This window comes from Canis lupus, chromosome 1 (assembly GCF_011100685.1).
Source record: "Canis lupus familiaris isolate Mischka breed German Shepherd chromosome 1, alternate assembly UU_Cfam_GSD_1.0, whole genome shotgun sequence".
NCBI classification, from domain to species: domain Eukaryota; kingdom Metazoa; phylum Chordata; class Mammalia; order Carnivora; family Canidae; genus Canis; species Canis lupus.
In genome coordinates this window covers 82,811,098-82,838,073 of record NC_049222.1, presented here as the reverse complement: position 1 = coordinate 82,838,073, position 26,976 = coordinate 82,811,098, and the positions used below count along the sequence as shown (strand labels likewise).

At 37.2% G+C, this 26,976-nt stretch overlaps 1 protein-coding gene and 1 long non-coding RNA gene across 14 annotated transcripts in view; one reads left to right on the top strand and one right to left on the bottom strand.

Moving 5' to 3' along the window:
• PCSK5 (proprotein convertase subtilisin/kexin type 5) overlaps window positions 1–26,976 on the top strand; it is a 457,726-nt gene that overhangs the window by 356,964 nt on the left and 73,786 nt on the right. For both annotated transcript variants that reach the window (XM_038527061.1, XM_038527060.1), the window contains exons 23-24: window positions 2,536–2,742; window positions 8,291–8,359. In XM_038527061.1, coding sequence (XP_038382989.1) covers window positions 2,536–2,742; window positions 8,291–8,359 — 276 coding nt within the window. The remainder of the gene's footprint in view (window positions 1–2,535; window positions 2,743–8,290; window positions 8,360–26,976) is intronic.
• LOC119870832 overlaps window positions 1–26,976 on the bottom strand; it is a 77,178-nt gene that overhangs the window by 3,261 nt on the left and 46,941 nt on the right. For 9 of the 12 annotated variants that reach the window (XR_005354141.1, XR_005354135.1, XR_005354143.1 and 6 more), the window contains one exon: window positions 23,757–23,841. The exons of 2 other annotated variants lie outside the window; for them this stretch is intronic. This is a non-coding gene — a long non-coding RNA (uncharacterized LOC119870832). Of the gene's footprint in view, window positions 1–23,756; window positions 23,842–25,833; window positions 25,901–26,976 lie in introns of all 12 variants that reach the window. One more of the 12 variants, XR_005354133.1, reaches the window with a different exon arrangement.

Sequence of the window (26,976 nt, the reverse complement as noted above, 5' to 3'; positions counted from 1 at the left end):
GCCCTCCTGTAGGAACAAAGGAATTGTTTCAATACAAAAATATTACTTTTTTGTCTCAGCTTTAACAATTCAAGGTTCTGCTGTCATTGGATTATATTCCATGATCTCAAATGTCCTCTGCAGTTTGACCCTTGAATCCCTTTCCAACCTCCCCTCATATGTATGTCCCCCACTTTGAGCTCATGTGGGTCAGATTCATATTTTATTTGACGTTTTTACCGCTTGAGCCAAATTTAAAAATTGGAGAACTACAAAGAAAAACCTTGGTGGTTTGTTTTTTTGTTTGTTTGTTTTTGTTTTATCCTGTTTTGTTTTCTCTGCTTTTAAGATTATGAAAATGAAATGAGGGTAAATGAGATAAAATAATAAAGCATTTAAACAGGGCTGGGCACATAAGAAGTAATCAATAAATATTCACTACTACCCTTACTACTGCTACTACTATCACTGTTATTGTTTGTATCTACTTGCTCCTGTGGGCATGTGAATCTCTCTAGCTCAAAGCCGCTCATGATCAAGGTATCTAAGTTAACTCCTTTAAACGGTCATGTATCTTAAATACCAAGACCATCCATAACTGTTTTTTAAACCCAAATTGTAATACCCAAAGTGGTTCAAATAATAAAGCCATGTCTGAACAATACAAGTGGGATTTGAGAATACTTCCTCTGATATCTGAACCTATCACTGTTAATTTTTATATTGGTGATCCAGTTGGATATGTTAGAAAAAAAGGAATATTGCTAAGTATTAATGCCCTTAGCCACTCATGCATTCATGCAACAAATCTGCATTTAAAACTCAGTATATACTCAGTATATGCTGGGCTGTTCTAAGCCTCTGGATCCTGAGGTGATATATGGGGGTATAGAGAATGGACAGCAGCTGCTGAATGGAAAAGGGAGTAGCTTCTCACTGTTCTCCTCAAATCTTCCTGCCTATATCTGAGAAGTTTGGTCCCCTGATAAATAGGATCTTTTCTGAATGGGTCTTGGTGGAAATGGGGTTTGCTAGGGTTTCATAAAGCATCTGAGAAGAACACGGCTTGGAAGGTTGACCCTTGTGTGGTGCCAAGATTCCATGTTCCACCAGAGCAGGGGTTTGTGCTGCATATCAACCTGTGGCTGTAGAATCTCCAAATGTGCATTACATCCTCCCATACCCTCTCTTTCCCTTAAAGGTTAATGATTTTCCAGCTCAGACTTGGAGAGGGCAGACACTCTTTTGCACGACCCTCTGGAAGTCCTCTTTACTTGCATTGTCCCATGGGAACAAACCAGCAGACTTTCTGGTTTGAAATCACAAAAAGGAAAGAGATAGCTTCAGAGCCCATAATCCAAGGGTGTAAATTTTAAATTGGATTTGAACTAGGGGCTTAATTACAGACATATATCAAGTTAGATAATTTGAGAGTGCCAAGTTTATGGACACAAAAATACTTGACTGTCAGCGATTTTGTGTCGTTCGATCTATTGTACTGATGTTAAGATTCTACACTTGCAACATGGGGTTAGTGATATCTTCATCCACAGATGCAGCTGCCTTGCACCTTGAAGGTCAATGGTTCTGGATCTTCATGTGGTATATCACGAGTGAACACTAGTGCCAGTTATTTTGGGTAACATAGGTCAGCTATTCTGCAGAGGCAGGAGCGTATGGGAGGCTTGATACAGAGAAGATGGATACACACTCAACACAAACAAAAACTGCAGTAGGATGAGGGTTACACATCTGGTTAATCTTGTTTTATGTACATATAAACTGATTATAATCCTTTTTCATTAATTGTGAGTTTATAATTGGTTAGAATTTTCTATTCCCTCCAAAAGCAAATTCCCATAGTCTCATATTCAACATATTGCTAATTATTTCCATGTAGTCTCCAATGCTGACAGAAGCTCAGGACCTTCAAAAAACCATTTAAGGAGTCAAAAAGGTGTGCTTGGTCTAGCACTTCGATATGCTGTCATGGTAGGAGTTGGCAACAATGCAAAAATTTAGACTTTTGGACAGTTAATACAAGCGTGTGATTTTGATAACAGAATTCAAAATCATCTAAAAGACTGCACTCTTACAAAAGTGGTTCTATTAGTAAGCATTTGTTTATTCTCATAGGGTCTCTATAGCTCCCAAGTCTGAGAGCTTCCACAGATACCTAAAGGAGCCCTTGGGAAAGCTAAACACTTTTTGACTCATATTTATCCACAGAGCGTGGTTTTTGCTTTTGCAGTGACATCCCAGATGGTAGTCTCTACTCACTCAGATACAAAATATTCAAAAATTATTCCCTGCAAGGAAAACTTTTCAACCATAAGTGTGTACGTATATACATATATAATATATATATATTACATATATATATATATATATATATATTCTACTTTTTGTTAAATGCATTCTTATATTCCTGATCCCCTAGCAGCCAAAACACTTTGTTACATCTTTTTTTTTTTTAATAAAATATCTTAGGTTGTATTAGCTTCACAGTTAACTTTGTACATTTTACTTGTTTTTGTTGCCTCTCTATCTGTTCAGACAACCAGGGCCAGGAGCGCTTCTTATATCAGGGGGAATGTTGGGAGAGCTGCCCAGCAGGCCACTACCCTGCCGAGGGGCACACCTGCCTACCCTGCTCAGACAACTGTGAGCTTTGCCACAGTGCACACATCTGTATACGATGCATGAGTGGCTACTTTGTAGTGCCCACCAACCATACCTGCCAGAAGCTGCAGTGTGGACAAGGTAAGGCTGCTATGGTCCATTGTCTTATACCAGGCGGTAGTATGAGGAGCTAGCCCCCTGGATGGAGATTTGAATTGACCTCTTGGCTTTAACTTTGGCACCTGGGATGACTTCATGTGACCGTATGTCCAGTGGGGACAGTGATGGCTTTTCTTCTCTCTTCCTCCACATATCATCCTCTGGGTCTCTTCACATTCAAGAGACATAGGAATGCAGCTAATCACAGAGGAATTAATATTGAATGAAGGGTTTGTGGGCAGGGTATAGTGGAGAGAAAATAAAATTAAAATCTGAAGGTCCTGACCAACAATTTTCTCCTTTCCAGTTACTAGTTATGAGACCCATGCAAAATCAATCTAATTTCTCTATGCCTTTTTTCGTGTGTGAAAGGGTGAGCATTGCACCAAGATGGTTGCTGTGAAAAGTCAATGAAATAAGCCTACCTAAAGCTACTGGAAAATATTAAATGTTGCAAATCATATGTGTTATTGCTATTGCCCAATTCCTTATCTTACATGGAAAAAGGGAGATTAAAAAAACAAAGCTTATAGTTTTTGTTCTTTTCCATGTAAGACTTTCTCTGATCTGTATAAGAATTATGCCTGGTCTGGTGCTAAAAAGAGTTACAAGATGTTTCTAGAATAATTAAGAGACTCATTCCTTTTTCTACTTTATGTTTACTAATGTTGCATAGGATTTAAAATTTAAAACAATAATTTCAGAAGGCAGATTTAAAGACAGAATCTGTTCATTTATATACCCAATTCCACATTCCCAGAAGCAGAACTTATTTATTTTTTTTAGAACTTATTTTCTTAATAAATAAAATCTACCAGTTTGATGTCAAAACTAGTTGCATGGCATATAGTCCAACTTGTTTTATTTGTACCAATCAAGCTGATCCAATCTATTAAATTAATGGAAAGATATAAGAAGAATTCAAGGTGGTGGTGTAAAAAGACTTTGACCTCATCTCCTCCTACAGATACAACAATTTTATAGCTACATGAAGAATAATTTTCCCCAAAAAAGGACATGAAAAATAGATAAACAACACCTCTACAACAAAAGATAAAAGAGACACATCAAGGGGCACCTGGGTGACTCAATTGGTTAAGCACTCAACACTTGGTTTTGGCTCAGGTCATGGTCTCATGGTCATGAGATCAAGCCCTACATCAGGCTCCATGCTAAGTGTGGACTCTGCTTCAGATTCCCTCTCCCTCCCCCTCTGCTCCTCCACCTACTCACATGCACTCTCTTTCTCTCTAAAATAAGTAAAATATTTTTTTTAAAAGAGAGAGACACATCAAGACACAGAAAAAATATACAAAGAAATTGTGGCTAAAAATGTCTTTAATCTGGGGGAGGAAACAGACATTTAGGCCCCAGAATCCCAGAGAGTTCCAAATACGATGAAGCCAAAGAAAACCACACCAAGATATACAATTAAAATGGTAAAAATTAAAAAGAGAATCTCAAATGCAGGTACAGAAAAACTATTTAATATACAAGGGAAAACTCATAAGCCTATTAGCAAATTTTTCAGCAGAAACTTTATAGGCAGGCTAGAAAGGAGTGGTGTGACATATTCCAACTGCTAAAAGCAAAAAATTTCCAACCAGTTATGCAAGGAAAAAAAATAAAAGGCATTCAAATTAAAAATGAATAACTAAAACTGTCACTATTTGCAGACTACATGATACTATATATAGAAAACCCTAAAAATTCAATAAAAAGAAACTGATAGAATAAATGAATTCAGTCAAGTTGTAGGATAAAAAATCAATACATAGAAATCTGTGGCATTCTATACATTAATAACAAACTATCAGAAAAAGAAATTAAGAAAACTTAAGTGCAGTTACAATTATATCAATCAGAATCAAATATCTAGGGAAAAAAATCCAACCAAGAAGAGAAAAGACCTGTACACTGAAAACTATAAGACTGTGATGAAATAAATCGAAGACATAAATTCTGTGTTCATGAATTGGAAGAATTAATACTATTAAAATGTCCATACTACCCAAAGCAATCTATAGATTGAATATAATTCCTATCAAAATTTCAATGGCAGATTTCATAGAACTTAAATAAATAATTTTAAAACTTATATGGAACCACAAAAGATACTGAATAGCCAGAGTGATCTTAAGAAAGAACAAAAAAACTGGAAGTATCATAACCCTTTTTTTTGAACTATATTACAAAGCTATAGTAATCAAAATAGATGGTACTGACACACACAAAAAACCGACATATAGATCTATAGAACAGAATTGAGAGCCCCAAAATAAACCCACACATATATGGACAATTAACTTATGACAAAAGAGCCAAGAACATAGTGGAGAAAGGATAGGCTTTAATAGATGATGCTGAGAGAACTTGTGAGCTACAAACAAAAGAATGAATGTGGACCACTTTATTACACTATACACAAAATTTAACTCAAAATGGATTAAAGACTTGAATTTAAGACGTGAAACCATAGCATTCCTAGAGGAAGATGTAAATAGTAAGCTCTTTGACATCAGTCTTAACAATGGTTTTACGAATCACACCCCAAAGGCAAGAGAAAAAGAAACAAAAATAAGCAAATGGGACTACATCAAATTAAAAAGGTTTTGCACAGCAAAGGAAAATGATTATCAAAACAAAAAGCCCATCTACTGAATGGGAGAAGATATTTGCAAGTCATATGCATCCAATAGAGGGTTAATATTCAAAATATATAAGGAACTAATACAACTCAAGACAAAGAACAAATAAACCAATTTAAAAATGGGCAGAGTCTGAGGAGATACTTGTCCAAAGACAACAGACAGATGGCCAATGAGGACATGAAAAGATGTTCAGCGTCACTAAATTTTCAGAGAAACATAAATCAAAACCACAATGAGATATCGCCTCATAACTGTTAGAATGGCTATTATCAAAAAGACAAGAAATAACAAGTGTTGGAGAGAATGCAGAAAAAAAGAAAACCTCGTACACTGTTAGTGGAAGTGTAAGTTGATGTAGTCACTATGGAAAACATAGGGATATTCCTCAAAAAATTAAGAATAAAACTATCATATGATCCAGTTACTCCACTACAGGGTTTTTATCTGAAAAATAGGAGTAACACTAATTTGAAAACATATATGCATCCCTGTGTTCATCGCTCCAGTTTTTACAAAAGCCAAAAAACTGAAACAATCTAAATGTTCACCAACAGGTGAATGAATAAAGTTGATCCTTAAGAAAAAAAAGAATAAGGGCAGCCCACGTGGCTCAGTGTTTTAGCACCGCCTTCAGCCCAGGCTGTGATCCTGGAGACCCGGGATGGAGCCCCATGTCGGGCTCCCTTCATGGAGCCTGTTCTCCCTCAGCCTGTGTCTCTGCCTCTCTCTTTCTCTCTGTGTGTCTCTCATGAATAAATAAGTAAAATCTTAAAAAAAAAAAGAATAAAATGTTGCCATTCACAATATGAATGGACTAGGAGAGCATTATGCTAGGGGAATAAGTCAGGAGAAAGACAAATACCATTATGATTTCACTCACACATAGAATCTAAGAAACAAAACAAACTCATAGTACAGAGAACAGACTGGTGGTTGAGAGAAGGAGGCATGGTGATGGGAGAAAGGGCTGAAGAGGGCCAATTATAGGGTGATGGATGGTAACTGGATTTTTCAGAATGATTACTTTGCAGCATATACAGATATCAAATTATGATGTATACCTGAAACACATAATTTAAAATACATTAAAAAAGAATATTTAGAAAACAAAAATGTGATCTTGAAAACATTAAAAAATATATATAGAAGAAAAGCAGGGGCGCCTGGGTGGCTCAGTCAATTAAGCATCAGACTCTTGGTTTTGGCTCAGGTCAAGATCTTATGGGTATGAGACTGAACCCATGTTAGGTTCCGTGCTCAGCTAGGAGTCTGGATTCTCTCTTTCTGCCCTCCCCCAACTCATGTGCACGTTCTGGCTCTCTCTCCTTCTCTCTCTCTCTCTCTTTCTCTCTCTTTCTCTTGCTGTCTCAAATAAATAAATAAATAAATAAATATGTAAAAACTATTATAGAGGCCACCTGAGTGGCTTAGTTAGTTAAGCATCTGCCTTCAGCTCAGGTCATGATTCCTGGGTCCAGGGATTAAGCCTCATATTGGGCTTTCTGCTCAGCAGGGAGTGTGCTTCTCTCTCTCTCTCTCTCTCTCTCTCTTCTCTTTCCCTCTCCCCTGCCCCTCAGCCCCTACTTGTTCTCTCTCTCTCCCAAATACATAAAATTTTTTTTAAAATTTTTCAAAAATTAAAAAAACAATTACAGAAGAATGGAAATGAAGAAGGGGTAGAAAGATAAAAACTTAAAAATGACTGAGATAGTAGAACCAAAAGAAAAAGTAGAAAATGAAGAAGAGGGAAAAAAATTAAGAGTCAGCCCAGGAATTCAAATGATGTAGGTTTTTCAAAGAGTGAACAGCAAAAGCAGAATAGAGAACATTAACAAAGAAATAATCCAGAAAATTTCCCCAGAACTGAAAGGCATGAATTTCCACATTGAACAAGCCTTCTGCATGCCAGCATAATGGATTTTTAAAAGACACACATCAAGACATATCACTGTAAGAATTTGGAAAATAGATTTTTTTTCTGCAAAAGGAAAATCTTAGAAACTCCTACTTCCTGTAGCAGGAAATAGCAGGTTATACAAGAGGGATTGGCTATCAGAGTGACATTGAACTTCTCAACAATACTGGAAACTAAAATATAAAAATATAAAAATATAAAAACTTCAAACTTTTGAGAAAAGAAATTATTTTTCTTTTTAATCCTAAATTCAGTCAAGCCATGAGTCATGTGTGAGGGTAGAAATATTTTCAATCATGTAAGCTTTCCAAAATTTTAACTCCCATGTATCCTTTCTTGGGAAAATTACTTGTAGAGGATATGTTCCACCAAAAATCAGAACAAGAAATTAGCAAACATAAAGTCCAGAAAATGAGACATCCAAAGGAGGAGAGGGATGAAAGGAATCCTCAGGATGACAGTAAATAAGATACTAATGCAATAGCTGCAAGATTTCTACTTGTGATATAGTTGAGGATGAATTAAGAACAGATATTGAGAAAACAAAGATGCCAGAAAATAGTAGCGCAAGAGAAAACAATAAAGTCTATAAAAGCCCCAATGTCATCAGAATATGAATAATAATAGTATAATCATTACAACATAAATACTGAATATTAATCTAGCAAAATTTATAATTTGGGAGGATGAAAAGTATGTCTGTGTTTGTTGGGATTATGGTGAAACAAAGCTAATCTTGACCACTACAGATAATGCATAAGAATAAAATCAAGAGGTAGCATCATAAACATGTTATTTAGAGATTCAGGGGTAAAAACTACAAGAAACAGCTAAAATAATTAAAATTTGTTGTCTCTGAGAAAAGGGAAAGGGAAGAAAATAAGCTGCATACCAATATAGTTTCATAGCAATGAATGTGTCTCCACTTAGCAAAAATGAATTGTTTCTCATTCCTCTTGTATAGGTCAAATCCAAGACCCAGACTATGAAGAGTGTGTGCCTTGTGAAGAAGGATGTCTGGGATGCAGTTTGGGTATGCCACCTTTCTTTGTTGCCTAAAGAATTTAAATAGCCTTTTTTTTTTTCTTTTCTCCCACACAACTTAATTTTTTCAACAGGAATTTGTCATCACTGGTGTCACCACTGATACCCATTAAGTAGGCTCACTCCCATGCAAACAGGGTCGTGGTGAGAGATGCTCCCTTTTGAGACAAAGGAGAGGTCACTTATCTTCATGAAACCCAAGTTTAGGAAAGTACAGGCATCTTTTCCTCCAGTTGTTGGCAATCTGGCAGGGGATACCCTCAGCAACCATCTTTCCAGTTGCATAGGATGTGGCCTCTCCTTGGCTTCTCAATATCACAAATATGGAGATGATGGTAGGAGACAGTGGTAGAAGAAAGAAGCTCAAAGGCAAAGAAATTCCTAGTTAATCTAACTCATTTGGCATGTGATTCAGAAACCCCCAACTTTGGGAGTTTTCCTTTGCAGAAATGGCTCCACTGGTTGAAGCCTAAGACAACCCTTGAGAAGAAAGCAATGTGCTGACAGTGAGTTGAGATCCCCACCATAAAAAAAAAAAAAAAAAAAAAACTGTCTTTGTCAGTCTTCCACATAATTCTCTAATTCAAATCACTGATCTCTTTCTCCCCATGTATACCTGCTTTTCTGTGGATAGGAGGAAAGGGACAGTCTGTATCATACAGAACCACTGGATTGGATGTAAAATGAAATATAGAGAGGCCACCAGATTCCAAGAATGTATCTTAATGCAAATTTAGTCAAGATATTTAAAATAATTAGCATTTGGATCTGTAGATCTTTGAAAGGAAACCCAATGTAAATTAAAGATTGATGGAGTTATTTCTATTTATGGAGTTTCTCTATTATTGGTCAACTCCTCCTTCTAAAACTTTAATGTGCACACAAATCCCATGGGAGATTTGCAAAATGCAAATTCACAGATCTAGGTAGGGCCTGAGAATTACATTTCTAATAAGCTGCCTGGTGAAGGCAAGGCTTCATCAAACACTCATGAGGTTGCAAGAGGTCAGGCTATGCCAGGATTAAGTAGACTTTTTATTGGCTTTACCTAATGAATTTCCTTGAATTCTTAAATGTTATACATGAATTATAATTTATCTGATGGCTGTAATGGGTTCTCTCTGCCCTACCTGGAAATAATATATTTTCTATAGTATCTGTAACTACAAAACAGAGGTTTTAGGAACTTGAATAGCATTCTCCCATTATCTTCCACTATGAAATGGGGCATATGTTACTGGAAAATAAAATATAATAAAGAAATCACACTCAAGAAGTGTGACATTTAGAGTTAAGTGTTAACATTTAGAGTAAGTGATTTAAGGGTAAAATGTGAATTTTCTGGGAAGCAAAAATAGACCAAAACATAAGCAATAAAAGTACTAAAATTAGAAAGATAAGCAAATTCTAATGTATTTTGTAAAGTTATAGGAGGTGGTATTTCTTTCATGGAGCAAGGATAAATGTCTTGACTATCTTGATTTCACATTTTGCCTATTTCAAACTATATTTGCCCATCAGATTTCATATTCCAGCTGTTTTTGTGGTCTCCTTTTGCACCTTGGCTCTTATTATATGTTATGTGACCATGCTAGCACCTTTGTGTATCACAGAGAAGGGTGTGATTATGTCTGTGTATGTGTGTGTGTACACCTGCCTGTCTGTAAAATCATAAAACTTGCAAACAGTGACAAGCATGATCACTAGGGATCTACATTGTGCCCACCCTTCCCTTAGCTGATCTGGCTACAGATGAGACCAAGTGTAGCCACTGGAAAATAAAATCCATATCAGATATAGGCCATCTGGGGACTCAAAATCCCAAAGAATCAACCTATAAAAAGAGGTAAACTAGAAAGTTTGATTCACTCTGCAAAGAGCTATTGAAATATTTAGTTCACTCACTCTTTGAAGAAATTTAAATGGTTTACAGTGTGTTGATGCTCACTGGGACACTGGGAATATAAAGTTGATGTGGTTGTGATCCTACTATCAGCGCCTCTCTGGCTGTTAACAAGTGACACATCTGGAACTAAATCTTTTACAAGGCAACTTGCCAGAATGGAGAGAGGTACAATGTTCAGTGAGATCACAGGAAAAGGACTGGAATATTCTAAATGTTGCCAGTTTCTCCTTTTAAATTAGAAATTTTATTTTAATTTATAAAGTCTCTATATGTTGGACCTTGTGTATTTTTATATTGCCGTGGCTGAATTCAATTATCACCTTATCTTTGGAGTCTTTGTTGATATTTGCAATTGAGTTAAGTCTCTTTTCTTGCTTCCCCTTGTTTGTAGGCCAATGATAAAACTTTTTACAGCTGATCTGTGTAATATTTGGTGCATACCTATCGTTCTGCCTGGACACTAAACTACTTAGAATAAACTCTATGACTTATGCACTGTGCTGTCAAAAGAACTAGCAGCAGGCCTAAGATATAATAAATGTACAATAGATGTATGATGTATAATGTTCATTGAATTGAATTTGAGAGTTGCTGAAACTTAAAATGGAGATGCACGGCTCAAGATACCCAGGGATCTAGATATGATGTTTTCTCTATTCAAACTTTTATGGGCCAAGAAGAGTAAATAAATCATGTGATGCAGAAATAAATAATTATTCATAAAATATTAGAACTAGAAGGGAGATTTGAAAGGGACACGGTTTATTGGATTTCATATTTTTAATAAGATACAAACATAGATGTTAAAAGATATAAATAATTTACCATAGATTTTCCTAAGGTTCTTCTTATGAGAAGGGACATCATCCTTTAGAAAGAAAGAGATCCATTTTCTTCCATTTTAATAATGTAGATTCATCTTTAAACCTGAGCTAGATAACCTCTAGAAGAGTTACAGAAAAGTGAAATCAGTTGCTTTGACACATTTTTTTCTACACCATGTAATGATTAGTTGTTGGAAATAGTGACATTTTTTCTGAGGTTTTTTATTGCTTTCTAGATATTTAGTGCAACTATAGATTAAGATTTTTTACACCCAATAAAAAAGAACTCAAATTCCAGATTGATCTTGTCTAGGTCCTCGGTGGGGTTATTTATTATTCCAAGGAAAACTTTACCAGAAAGAGGAGATAAAAGGAAACAAAATTAAAAAGTGGCTGTTGTATTTTGAGGAAAATATTGAATTTGCTATTCTAGGATAAAATAAAGATGTTTTTATTATTATGGGGTTATATTTCTCTTTTTTATTGAGAGATAATTGACATAGAAAATTAGTTTCAGGTGTACAAATAATGATTCAAAGTTTATATACATTGTAGAGTGATCACCACAAGAAGTCTAGTTAATAGCTGTCACCTTAGAGTTACAGATTTTTTTCTTGTGATGAGAACTTTTACAATCAACTGTCTTAGCAACTTCAAATATACAGTGCAGTATTATTAACTATAGTCATCACGCTGCACATTATATCCTCAGGATTTATTTCTTTTATAAGTAGAAGTTTGTATCTTTTGACATCCTTCACCCTCTGCCTCTGGCGACCACCAATTTGTTCTCCCTTGGATTTCTTTTCTTTATTAGGCTGAAAACAAACAGATAGCATTTTATATATTGCCATCTTGTTCCAAGATGATTGGATGCAACATTCTTTTTCATTCTAGCTAGTATCTTGAATGGAAATTTTAACTAAGATAAATCAAAGTTTTTGAAATTATCTCTCTTCATTAATTGAGAGAATAAGTAAATGGACTCACTTTTACTTAATGTGTTGAGGTGTCCTTTTTGGTTTTAATTTAGGGAGTGTAATAATAGGTATGACACCTGATTATAGCCAAAGACTTAGGGCCTATACTTACAACTCCACTGACTTAATAATTGATTTTAATCAAATTACTAAGATGTGCTTACTTCCTTACCTTGTCAATAAAATAAATGTCAATGTGCCTTTATCTTGCTTAAAAGTAGGTGATAAAATTCCATTAATTTTTGCTCATTTAAATGGCTTAAGTCCCTACTCTTGGGAGAAAATATACACAAATTGAAAAACTTTAAGTACTTACAATAAAAGAAAAAAGGCCATAAGGATCAAACTGGACCAAAAATAGAAGAGGAAGGAAATCTCCCAAATTCACTCTATGAGATAAGTATTACCCTGATACCCAAATCAGACAAGATACTACAGAAAAACAAAAAAAGAAAACTAAAGCCCATTCTCCTTGATGAGTATAGCTACAAAAATCCTCAACAAAGTTGTAGCAAACTGAACTCAATAATATTTTCAAAGGATCAAGTAGGATTTATTCTGAGGTTGCAAGAATAGCTCAATATTCATAAATCAATGAACGTGATAGTAACATTAACAAAGTGAAAGATTGAAAAACATGATCATCTCAATAGATGCAGAAAAATCATGAGACAAAATTCAATATCCATTCGTGATAAAAACTCTCAACAGGATAGGTTAAGAGGGAACATATCCCAACATAATAAAGGTTATATATGAAAAACCTGCAGTTAATATCATACTCAATGGTGAAAACTGAAAACTTTTCCTCTAAGATAAGGAACAAGACAAGAATGTCCATTCCTAATCTATAGATTCAGGGCACTGGGAATGAAACAGTGAGCATCAACACATTGGAAACCATCTCTACTACTAGAAATCCTAGCCTCAATGATAAGACAAGAAAAAGAAATAGAACGTATCCAAATCATGAAGAAGTAGAACTGTCACTTTTTGCAGATAACATAACACTATATATACAAAACTCTAAAGACTCCACCAAATAAAACCTGAGAGAATAAATGAATGCAGTGTAAGTTGCAGGATATATAAAATCAATATACAGAAATCTGTTGTATTTTTATACACTAATAACAAAGTAGCCAGATAGATAAATTAAGAAAACAATCCAATTTATAACTGCATCAAAAGATAAAATACCTAGGAATAAATTTAACCAAATAGGTGAAAGACCTATACTCTGAAAACTATAAGACAGTGATGAAAGAAAGTGAAGAGGACATAAGTAAATGGAAGATATTCCATGCTCATGAACTGGAAAAGTTAACACTGTTAAAATATCCATACTATGTAAAATAATCTATAGATTCAGTGCAATCCCTATCAAAATACCAAATAGTATTTTTAACAAAACTAAAACAAGTAATCTTAAAGTTTGTATGGAACCACAAAGAACACAAATAGCCAAAGTAATCATGAAAAAAAAAAAAAGAAAGCTAGAGGTATCATGCTCCCTGATTTCAAGATATGCCACAAAGCTATGATAGTCAAAACAGTATGGTACTGGCATAAAAACAGACACAGAGATTAACAGAACAGAATAGAGAGCCCAGAAATAAATTGACACCTATATGGACAATTAATCTATGACAAAGGAGGCAAAAATACACAATGGGGAGGTCTCTTCAACAAATGGTGGTAGGAAAAACTGGACATCTACATGCAACAGAATGAAAGTAGACCACTTTCTTAACACCATACATAAAAGTAAACTCAGGACACCAGTAGTGGAGCATCTACCTTCAGCTCAAAATCTGATCCCAGAGTCCCAGGATCCAGTCCCACATCAGGGAGGGAGGGAGCCTGCTTCTCCCTCTGCCTGTGTCTCTACCTCTCTCTGTGTCTCTCATGAATAAATAAATAAAATCTTAAAAAAAACCCTCAAAATCGGTTAAAGACCCGAATCCACAAAACTCCTAAAAGAAAGTATAGGCAGTAGTCTCTTTGACACTAGTCTTAGCAAAATATTTATGGATATACCTCCTGAGACAAGGGGAACAAAAGCAAAAATAAATTATTGGCAGTACACCAAAATGAAAAGATTTTGCACAGCAAAGGAAACCATCAATAAAATGAAAAGGCAACCTGCTGAATGGGAGAAGATATTTGCAAATCACACACATCCAATAAAGTGTTAAAATCCAAAATATATAAAGGACTTATACAACTCAACACCAAAAAAATCCCAAAACAATCTGGTTAGAAAATGAGCAGTGCACATGAATAGATATTTTTCTAAAGAAGACATATAGATGGCAAACAGACGCATGAAAATAAGCTCGACATGACTAATTACTAAAGATAAGCAAATTAAAATTAATGAGATATTACCTATGCCTGTCAGAATGGCTATAATCAAAAAGACAAGAATTAACAAATGTTGGTGAGGATGTGGAGAAAAAGGAACCCTTGGGCACTTTTGTAAGAGTGTAAATTATTATGGCCATGGTAGAAAACAGTATGGAATTTCCTCAAAAAATTAAAAATAGAACTACCATATGATCCAGTAATTTCATTATTATTTATGCAAAGAAGATGAGAACACTGATTTATAAAGACATATGCACCCATATGTTTATTGCAGCATTACTTGCTATAGCCAAAATATGGAAGCAACCCATGTCCATCAGTAGATAAATAGATAAAGAAGGTGTGGTGTATACAAACATGCTCACGTGCTCACATGCACGATGGGATATTATTCAGCCATAAAAAAACATGAGCTCTTGCCATTTGTCATCATGGACCTATAGGACCTATACATGGACCTACAGGATATCATGCTAAGTGAAAAAAGTCTGAGACAGACAAATATCATAATGATTTTACTTACATGTGGAATCTAAAAAACAAAACAAACAAATAAAAACAGATTCATAAATACAGGGAACAGATCAGTGGTTGGAAGAGAGAAGGAGGGTAGGGAGTGAGCAAAACAGGTAAAGGGGATTAAGAGGTAAAAACTTCCAGTTATACAATAAATAATCACAGAGATAGAAAGTACAGCTAGGGAATACAGCTAATAATATTGTAATAACATTGTATAGTGACAGATGGTGACTACCCTTATGTCATTGTGAGCATCATGTAATGTATAGATTTTAAAATCACTGTGTCGTGCTCCTGAATATTGTATATCAACTGTACTTAATAATAAACATTTTTTACAAGATAAAGCTCAAATAAATTAAGTGCTAAATAAGGAGACCAACATCTGTAACAATAGAATTTAGAAAAGGAGGGAACCTCTGGGCACTGAAATGGTCAATGAAAGTTTCCAAGAGGATGGGAGTTGGAATTTGCATGGACTTTAAACAGATAAGAAGGCAGAGCTACGTTACGGAGTGGCTTTCAAATCAGAAAACAGAGGGAAAAAAGGTCCAGAAGGAAGAATTTTTCCCATGGATTGTAGGACACTCAGTGTACCTGTTTTGCAGAAGAAATACAGTATATCCCTCCTCCCACCACCGCCCTATCCACAGATTCACTTTCTGTGGTTTCAGTTTTTCACAGTCAACTGAGGTCCAATAGCAGGGGATCCACCTTTTGATGTATTGTCAGAGGTCAGTAGTAGTCTAAGACCATGTCACAATGCCTTTGTCATTCACCTCACTTCATCTCATCACGTGGTATTTTATCATCACAAGAAGGGTGAGTACAGTATAATAAACATTTTTGAGAGAGGAAAACCACACTCACATAACTTATTATATGTTATATGTATATGTTATTATAGTTATTCTATTTTATTATTAGTGTTGTTAATCTCTTCCTGTGCCTAATTTATAAATTAAACTTTATCACAGTTATGCACATATAGGAAAGAACATAGTATATATATATAGTGCTTGGTTTTATCCATGGTTTCAGGCAGCCATAGGAGTCTTGGAACATATACCCTACAGATAAGAGGGAAGTACTATGAAGTAAATATAAGAGAAAAAACAAAGAAGTTTAGAGAACAGGTGGAAAACCGTATCTTGAATTCTGGTTGAGTAAGTTTTAAAGTATACTGTGGCTAAAAGGGAATAATTAAAAGTTCTTTTAAAAGACAGAGAATGTTTTGAAGATGTGTTTTAAGAAGATTAACTTAGCAACTGTGTTAACTACAGCCAGGATAATTGAAAGGAAGAATGGCAGTAGGCAGAGAAATCAGCCAATTATCAGAAATCTGGGTATGAAGTAACAGGAGCCTGATCTAAGGTAACAGCCAGGAAATTATGAAGAAAGAGCTAGGTTTTAAGAGCTAGATGCAACAAATGGCTCTTGAGCATAAGAAAAAATGCTTAACCTTGTTCATTTTGTGGGTAATGCAAATTAAAACCACCATGACATACCATTTCTCACCTGTCAGGTTGGCAAAAATTTATAAGCTTACAATGCACGGCATAGGCAATGCTGTAGGGAAACAAACACTCTTATTTATTACTGGAAGAAAGATAGAATCTTACAACTACTGTTGAAGGAGATTTTGGCAGTATATAACACAATTACATATGCATTTATCCTTACCCTATGGCATCTCTTCTAGGAATTTACCCTGAAGATACACATCCGCACATTCACAGTATTACTCTTTGTAGCATTATCTGTGGTAGTTAATCACTGGAAACATGCTAAGTGCTCACTCATGGAAGACTGGTTGAATAAAATAAGGTACACATACACTGAGGAGTACTGTGTGGCCATGAAAAGAAAAAAGATCTATACGAATTGTTAGTGATTTCACAAAGTACTGCTATGTAGAAGGCAAGGAGGAAAAAAAAAAAAAACCACCATACACAGTATACTACCTTTTGGATATACTTGTGAGCTTATATACATTTTTTGTTTATTTTTTAATAAACCAGAAAACTAATGAAAATGGTTACCTGTACACAAAGAGGTGAAGGAGACGGGAAGAAAGCTACTCTAGATATATCTTTGTACAGAGTTTTCATTGGAATCATTGTAAGGGTTTCTATATTCATAGGAAATGACATACTAATTAGTGTGAATGGTTCCCACTGGCCACTTTGGGATAATTTGATTGTCAAAACATATGGATGATAAAGAATCACAATTCAATTAATAACAATAATCCATGCATCAATAATGATGTTTAAAGACGAGAGAAAGGAAAAAGGAGGGAAAATAAAGGGGACGGCATTTTACAACAGTGTTAGCTGGCATGTATGCAAAGAAAGAAGTAGATTATCATTTTATATCCCCTAGTGTATTGACTCAAAAGAAAGTCATCAGTGGGTGAAAAACTGGGAACAGAATAATCGTGGAGCCTCAGAGTACTTCAGTTAATGACAATGGGGGGGGGGGGATTTGCTGGTTACTAACTTATTACACTTCATATCATAAATTCCATCCAACTTGATACCATGTGTTTCCTGATGTGATACATTAACAAGTACACAAAATTACCTAGTATCCTTGACAACATTACACAACATTATCTAGTATCCTATTATCCTTGTCTAAACCAAGGATTCCCAACTAGAGATGACTATGACCCCAGGGACATTTGTCAGTGTTTTGAGACATTTTTGGTTGTCACGCCTAGGGCGTTGTTACTTGCATCTAGTGCGCAAAGGTCAAGGATGCTTTTAAACATTCTATAATACACAGGATGGCCTCAACAACAAAAAATCATCTGGTCTAAAATGTCAATGCTGAGGTTGAGAAACTCGTATTTAGCCTGAGGAGCACTACAAGATAAATCCAGAATGTGAGATATCTATAAGACAACTGACCCACACTCCTAAAACAAAACAAAACAAAAACAAAAAAGGGAGTCAATCAAGAGAATAAAGAGCTAAAACAACTAAAAACAAGTGTAAATATTTGTTGGAGATTTTTAAGTTTTAAAAAATATTTGGGGGACAATTAAGAATATTTGAATATAAATGAATAATATTGAATTAATATTTCTGCAGCTGTGGCAATTGTGTTGTATTAAATAGCAGCTGTTCCTTTGTTTAGGAGATGGATGAAAAGGTATTTAGGGATGAAATGTCATGATGCCTACAACTTATTTTCAAATAGGGTTCAGGGGAAAAAAAGATCTAGCTGAAGCATACAAAGTTGTTCATTGCTCTATTTCAGCCATTCTGTAGCTTAAAAATTGTTTTAAGCTGGAGGAATAAAAGTACTTCATGCTCTCAGCTGAGAGGATACAGAGGCAAAGACATCCAAATAGCAATAAGTATACCACAGGTCCAGATCTTGATTTCCTAACCCCATTCTCCAAAAAAGACACCAAGGCTCATGGAGAACTGATGATTCTGGGACTGGGCAGGAAATACAGATGAGCCTACAGCATCTTGGAGTGACAGAAAGTAAGGAAATGCTCCAAGAAAGAAAAACACCACGGTGCAGAGGGTATATCAAAGGGACATGGAAAAGAACTAGAAGTGTTCCCAATAGCCAAGGCAGGAACAATTTGAGCAATAATATAAATAAAATAGTATTAGCTTATAACCCAACAATAAAATAAAATTTCTTAAGTTTATATTTATATAAATAAGTCAATGGTTGAATAAATAGTAAATGGAGAAGAGAGACAAATCTTCAGTGCGGAAGAATTCCAAGTAACTTATTTAGCACTCCTCCCTCCAGGAAGTGGGGCATAACCCTCACCCCTTAAGTGTAGATTTCACGTAGTGACCTCCAAGAGCACACTTTGAAAGGGAGGGAGGAAAGAACTTTATAGGAAATATCTGACAAGCACTACCTCAACCAGGTGATCAGGTCAACACCAAGAGTGTTATTCTAATAGCACATACCCAGGGTATCTGGGTGGTTCAGTCAGTTGAGCATCTGACTCTTGATTTCGGCTCAGGTCATGATCTCAGGGTTATGGACTCAAGACCTGCATCAGGCTCCATGCTCAGTATGGAGTCTGCTTGTCCCTCTCCCTTTGCTCTTCCCCCTGCTCATGTGCTCTCTCTTTTTCTCTCTCTCAATATCTCTCTTTCTTTCTCAAATAGATAGATAAAATCTTTTTTAAAAAAATAACACATACCCTTGATATGATGATATGATGTCATGAGAATGGCACTTCACTCCTGTGGTCTTCTACCCCAAAACCCATAACCCCAGTCTGATCAGGAGAAAAACATGACAAATCACAATAGAGAATACTTTGTCAAATACCTGATTAGCACTCCTCAAATCTGTCAAGATCATCAAACAGATCAGGTCTGAGAAACTGTCACAGACAAGCAAAGCCTACAGAGATATGACAATTAAATGCAATGTGGTATCCTGGAGAGGATCCTGGGATAGAAAAAGACACGAGCTAAAAGCTAAGGAAATCTGAGTACATTATGGACTTCAGTTAATAATAATTATGTCATCATAATAAAGGGCATGAGAATTATTTGGGGTTTTGGAAGTGTCCTCTATCTTGACTGCTAGGAGTGATTATATGGCTATACATTTGTCAAAATTCATAGAGCTATACACCTAAAAAGGACAAATATTACACTGCGAAAATATTTCAAGAAATCTGACTTAAAAAGTATAATGTTACAGTAAACTATTAATCCTCCTCTTTCTTGTCCCTACATGGCTTAACGTAATAATAACCTAATTGTTTTAGCACTTACTGCACACTCTACTAATGTTCCAGGTGCTATACTGAGTTCCTTAAGTATATTACCTCATTTAACTCTAAGGAGTATATGTCATTGTTGTTCACATCTTGCAGATGAAGAAATTAAGCTTAGAACAGTCAAGCAACTTGCATAAAGTCACGGGGCTGCTAACTACTAAAAGCAGGAATTGATTCTGCAAAGCCCAAGACCAAAACCTATGTGTTTGACAACTACTCTATTATACCACTGAATGTTCTTCCCTTCTAATTCTAGAGAAAAGAGCATTATGCTTTATAGAATCATAAAAAGATAAAAGAAAATTTTACTTCCTGCCCCCTTCCTCAGGTCTACACACAATAACCATTGTACTTCATTGGGCTACAGCTTTATATCCAATGACATGACTGAATTTACCAGGCAAACAGTGAAACTGTTGATAATAGCCATGCAAATTGATTTGGGGTCATGGTTCACCTGAAGCTGTCAGCCTTAAGGACATACATCTGGAATGTTCTGACACTAGGCAGAGCAGACAGGGGAATCCATAACAGAAAGTAGGCAGACATGCTCTCAATTAGCTCTGGATTCCCCCACTGCCCTTATAGGGGTATGATTGGCAGGAAATAACCCTCTCTCCTCCACATGAATATGAGGTGAACTCTCCCCGCTCTGTATCATATTAAATTCAAGTTTCAGGTCCAGGAATTAGAGAACCAATCTCATTGATGCTTGCTACTCTATCGTTGTATGAAGGAGTGAGACCTCGTTCATAGAAGAAATGAACATCTGAGACAAGTTCACATTTTAGTTGTCCAGTGGGGCAAACATACAGAGTTTTTCAAATCAGATATCGTGATCACAGATCTCTATTTATTTCACTACGCAGATCTTCCACTGGAACTTTTCCAAAAACTTTTGGGGAGGGGGAACCAGTATCAAACAGTTTGGGTACCTTCCAAACCAAAGGCATCACTCTCTAGCCAGGCAACCTTAGTGTGTGACCTGGGTGGTTATACATGAACTACATGGACAGTTCAGGATCTCTCTTCTTCAAATGGCCAAATGTGGGGATCCCTGGGTGGCTCAGCAGTTTAGTGCCTGCCTTCAGCCCAGGGCATGATCCTGGAGTCCCAGGATCAAGTCCCACATCAGGATCCCTGCATGGAGCCTGCTTCTCCCTCTGCCTGTGTCTCTGCCTCTCTCTCTCTCTCTCTCTCTGTCTCTCATGAATAAATAAATAAAATCTTTAAAATAAATAAATAAATTTTAAATAAATAAATAAATAAATAAATAAATAAATTTTAAATAAAATAAATAAATAAATAGAGAGAGAGAGAGAGAGAGGCAGAGACACAGGCACAGGAAGAAGCAGGTTCCACGCACCGGGAGCCCGATGTGGGATTCGATCCTGAGTCTCCAGGATCGCGCCCCAGGCCAAAGGCAGGCACTAAACCGCTGAGCCACCCAGGGATTCCAGAGAGTGATTTCTTAAAACAACATAAACTGCTTGTCTTTTTCATTAGAGCCTCCCTCCCCCTTCATTTTCTAAATGAAAGCTCATTTCAAAGATGAGGGTTTTGAAAAAAGAAAACCTTAGGGGCACCTGTGTGGCTCACTCAGTTGAGCGCTCAACTCTTGGTTTTGAGCCAGGTCATGATCTAAGGATCATGAGATTGAGCCCCCTATCAGTCTCCTAGCTCAGAGGGAATCTGCATGCCTCACCAGCATCCCCTCTGCTCTACCCCACTCTCTCTCAAATGAATAAATAAAATATTAAAAAAGAAAAACTTAAAAAGGGGGGACCAAAAGTTGGAAGAATTTGTAGAAATTCTGCAGTGTCATGGTCACTTACTCATCCTGGCTTTCTTCATAAATTGACTTAGCAAATATTTATTACATGCTTTTGTGCTTTCTGCCATCCCATCACTTGTTCAGTTTATTCCACAAATAATAGGACCGAATAACCTAGTATTTATCAAGCATCATCATTCACCAGCACACTGCTAAACACTTAATGTTAGATGATATGTCTTCACATCTGCAATCTAATGATGTTTTCAGATGGAGAAACTGAGGATTAGGGAAGTGTTGAAACTCGATCCATTTTATGAGTGTAGGTAGTAACAGAATGATTAGATGGTCAGCCCTAAGCAACTTGTGCATAACTTTGTTTACTGTGTTGACTTAGAAGCTCTTTGTCACATGTACACACTAGGATCGGCAGGGTTGTGCCCTGATACCAGATGACCCTCAAATCTCAGGATCCTGAAAACAACAGAGGTGTTTGTTCACTTGTGCTATGTCCCCATTGTGGGTCAGTTAGGAGCTCTGCTCTTCATGGTCCTCGACCCAGTGCTCAAGTTGATGGAGTACTTATTACCTTGTCATGGCAAAGGAAAGTACATTGGCTCTTAAAGCTTTCCCCAAGATGTGACACTTGTAACAACTGCTCACATTTATTTTGGCCAAAGTGAGTCATGTGGCCATGACTGAGCTCACAGGATGGGGAAATGCAATCTTCCTACATGCCTGTAAAAGAGAGGAACTAATACCACGAATGTCTTATGCCATTCTCACCATGGTGATGACTGGGACTGTTACTGGTGTATGCCGAGGTCTCACGTCATATGTTTGTGCGTGAAATTGTCTCAAACATGTGCCCGCTGTGTTTTACTGATTGCTGTCTTATGCCCCTCTGACCTTGCCTATTATCCTCCCTTGTCAGTGTCTCACTTTTTCCTTCTATCAGAGGAATTCTTCTGAAGAAGTTGCTATTTCTTTTTTAACTGATGGAGTCTCCCAAAGTATTCTGCTCTCACTTCTCTGATCCCTTGGCGACTGAAGAATAAAAAAAAAAGGACCAGTGATAAATGACATGTGGTCAGTGGGTGGTGAACTGTCAGCTGAAAGAACCTTGACCTTTCTTTACCCCACTCTTTCAAATCCCTGTTGTGAGAATAACAATATGCTAGTACCCTTGCCTTTATCTCCTGCCCAAGGAATGTGTCCATATGAGCCCAGTCTTGGGAATTTGGACAACTTTCTTTCATTTTTAAAATTTTGGTTCAAGAAATATTTGCTAAGCATCTACATCAGGCTAAGATGGGGATATGAAAGAGAGTAAAGCATGTTCTCTACTCTCAAAGGGCTCACATGTAAATGGAGAAGGCCAGTGGTTCTCAGCCCTAGATGCACATTCAAATTCCCTGAGGGAGAGGTAAAATGCAATGCTGGAACCCACTCCCAATGTTTCTGATTACATCGGTCTGGGGTAAGTCTCAGGCATCAGTGTTTTTTGAAAACTCCCCAAGTGATTCTAATATGCAATCAGAGTTGATTAAGATGGGTATACACAAACCGCTGATTAAGATGGGCATAGAAACACATAATTTCAACATGTTTAGAATGCTTTGTTGAGAATGGAAGCTGAAGCAGAGGTAGATTTATTATAATAATTATAACTTATTGTCAACTTCATGTTAGGTGCTCAGCTACGTAGGCACTTTGCAAGCATGATATTTATTTAATCCTCCATATGATCCTCTCTGTTCGAAATCCTTACCTCCATTTTATAGATGAGAGCACCAAGACCCAGGGAGTTTTTGTAATTTGCCCAAGGTCACAGAGCTAGCCAGGTTTAGAGCCAAATTCAAACCTAGGACTGTATGGCTCGAAACCCACAGAACATCCAAATATTTGCTCTTTTTTTCCAGAGTAGACTGTACTTATACACCATTTTTCTAAAGAATATAAACGACAGTCATGGAAAGGTCAACCTGCCATATTTGTTTCATTCTTTGTTACTCTCCTATGCTCTATAGCTGCGCCCTGTGAAGTTTCCCTTTGCTCCCTGTCCTATGTTCAAGTTCACATTCTTATGGCTACAGGGGAGAAGAAAATAGTGGCGAGGTATTCTGAGTTCAATTCTAGAGCAATGAGCTCACCATCTTGGCTCCTGGTGTTATTACATTGTTTTCCCCCAGAGCCGGGTATAATCAAAATTCCTCCTACTTGTTGTGTAACTGACCTGCAAAGTTGAGCTGCAAGCCAAGGCTGTCTGGATCACGTATGCTTGTACAAAGAGAACTGAGCCAAGTACTTCCAAAACAAACCTAGTGAAACAAAAGCATAGAGTGTGGCCGAGCACAATATATAGGGCAGAGGGGTTCAGAAGACCGTCTGCCATTCCTGAGAGCAATGTGGGGTTTGTGCACATTAAACTTCCAGTGACTGGGGGCAGGGGCAGTTGGGCTGATGGAATGGACTTCACCTTTACAGAAGTATCTAGAAACCAATGAGAGCATCTCTTTCACATGCTTAAGAGCAAAAAGTTGGAAAAACGTTGTCAAATTACTTTCTTTTGGTTAAATATTTTTTTATTTTTCTAAAATCCCTCAGCAACCAAGATCTCAGCCTGTGTCTATCAAGTTCAAAACAAAAGTAAAAGTGAGACCAACAATAATGACTAGAACTTTGGAAGATTAGGTCCAACTTGATTTTGTGGAATTGTAAAAAATGGAGTCTGAAATCTTAGTGTCTATTTACCTCCATCCTTCCCCTACCACAGTGAAAATCTTTGGGCAAGTCGTATACTCTTTGGTTTCTTAATTCCATTCTGTTTTATGAAAGAAACCATCTGTAAGTTGCTTTCCTTCTACCTTCTAATATGGCTCTAGAGATTATAATGAAAACTAAAAGAGACTCATAATTCAAGTTCTTTAAAAGACAGAAACCAAGAGGCTCTGTTATTACCAAAATAAAATTTTATTTGCTCTCTCTCTCCATTTCCACCCATTTTCTTTCCTATCATATCTGCCATTATCAAGAGGCCTGTTGGTATATCTGAGGCCACTCATCTAACTTGTGTGCCACTGTATCATAAGCACTTAGTATAGCGCTTAACGCTGGGTAGGCATCCAGCAAACATGTAGCGTCTGAGCCTGTTGTTAGGGGGCTTCATTTCACCCAATGTCCCATCCCCCTATGCCACTGCCACATAGCCACTTCAAATCCTTTACCAGATGGTAGGAAGAGCTTCAAGCTCCACTGGTTGAAGAGAAAAAAAAAAATTGATGTAAGCCACAGAGCAGACACCAGAATAGAGAGAAGCTGAGTGTGGGTGAGGAGCATCTGCATATTGATACCCAGCTGCTCAAAAGGCAAGTCTCCAACTAAGAGTTAGGCCAACAGTGAATGTCAGTAAATTGCCTCTGCACCTCTAGAGTCTGAAATTCCAGCCTTCCAAAAGTCAACGGGAGTGTAATTTGGTATGAGTCCAGACTCATCCTTTCCATGAAGTCTCCCTGCAACTCCCACCAGACAAACCTTGGCTGCAGCCCTACCGACAGCCTTCAGCACGGCTTCCAGCACCATGGGCCAATCCAGGGTGTGAGCAGCAGAATGGGGACCAAACAGCACAGCATGCTGGAGGAGGCAGAGGGATCAGGGAAAGGGTCTGGGCAGGGCAATGTCTCATTTACCAGCCCTTGGCTAAGTATCCAGAGTCAAAGTATTGGAAGGCAGGGGGTATCCAGGCTGACATCTCCAAATACTAGTCATGTTCCCACTGGTGATGTTACTGGGTCAATCAAGCTTTTTATCCTCCCAGCTGTGCCCATGGCCATCTGTAGCAGCCAACTTTTTTTTTCTAAATCTTTTCCATAAAAACTATGCTCCAACTATCCATAAAGTATCCACCACTAGGTGAGACATGTGAGTAATGTTTTGTGTGAACCAGGCAGGCAATGCAGAGATATCTCACCAGGGCCATCAGGGATTGGGATGCCCATTAGGGTACTTGGAGAGCAGAATTTCTGACTGAGAAGCACCCCCACCCCACCCCACCCCACCCTGCATTCAAACAGATCACCAGCACAAGCAAATCCAAGAATAGCATTGCCTCCAGAGGGGTAACATGTATAATTTGGGGATGCAAAGGGTGGAATATTAGAGTAGAAAAGTTTCTCAGTCTCTCCAACTTCTAATTTGGACCAGAACGAGCTGACAGCTTGATTTATCATCATGATAGAACTTTATGCCCTAAAATAATTGCTAGAAACCCGGATGTTCCACTAGAAAAATAAATCAACCTAAATTGTGGTCACCTTATTACCATGTCCCCAACATTTCAGTGATGACATTGAGCCTTTGGGTGAGGTCTGAAGGTGAGACCTACAAGAAAAAGGAGGTTGTTTCGAAGAGATGCTTATTGGAAAGCCCAGTACAATCGTGCTAGCTGTCCAAGCCAATTGTAAAATTGCAGATTTATTATGTTTAGCAGAATGCAGCCTGTACATTTGAAATATTATCCACATGACCTGGCTTCTACTTAGAAATCTTCCATGAATTGAAACAAGTGAATTAGGAAGGCCTCTTGCCTTTAACACTGATGGGTCTGTGGGAGGTGAATCAAGAACCATTTATAGTAGTGATAAAATACTATATTTAAGGCTGTAAAATTTTGGCATACAAGGTCTCGGTTCAGAAGTAAATTCATTTTATGTGCTCAGCAAAGGAGCAACTGAGAAGTTTTACAAATGGGAAGTTTGACCTACTGAGATTTCAAACATAAAATCTGTCAATTATTCCTTGGGACTAAGGATGGTATTTACCCCCCTTGAATGTTAAAATGCAAATCAGAACCATGAAGTCAGTGACAGCATAACTTTACCATGGTATGTGTGGCTAATGACAGTTGCCCAAAGCCATTGTCCAACTGTCCTCTTATGTGCCCAAATCTGGATCAATGGGATGGGTCACTTGGGAATCTAGCAACTCACTGGGAAAAAGCTTCAGAACCCTGTCCAATGAACAAATACAAAATCTGATGGGGCATTATGCTTTTGCATTGCCAAGGAGCCAGTGATCCTTTACTTGGGAATTCCATGGCTCAAGCTAGAACTGGTACATATTGCTTGACAACCGACAGATGTGTGCTTTAATCAAAAGAGCCTTACAAATGTAATCTCTTCCACATCCCTGACCTCATCACTGACCTCTCCCCCTCACTCTCCAGACACACAGGAGGGCCCTGATCTGGATTGCTTCTAGCCTATTCTTGCTCCCAGACCCTGCACTAGTTGTTGTTGCTCCTTGACCTAAAATCTCTTCTCGAGACATTAAATTAATGGGGCTGGTCCTTTCCCATCGTTACATCTCAGTTCAAATATCAGCTGTAAGAGGCTTCCATCCCCTCAGCACCCAATCCAAAGGAAGCAGCATCTCATTCTCTCTCCCTCCTTCTCTCC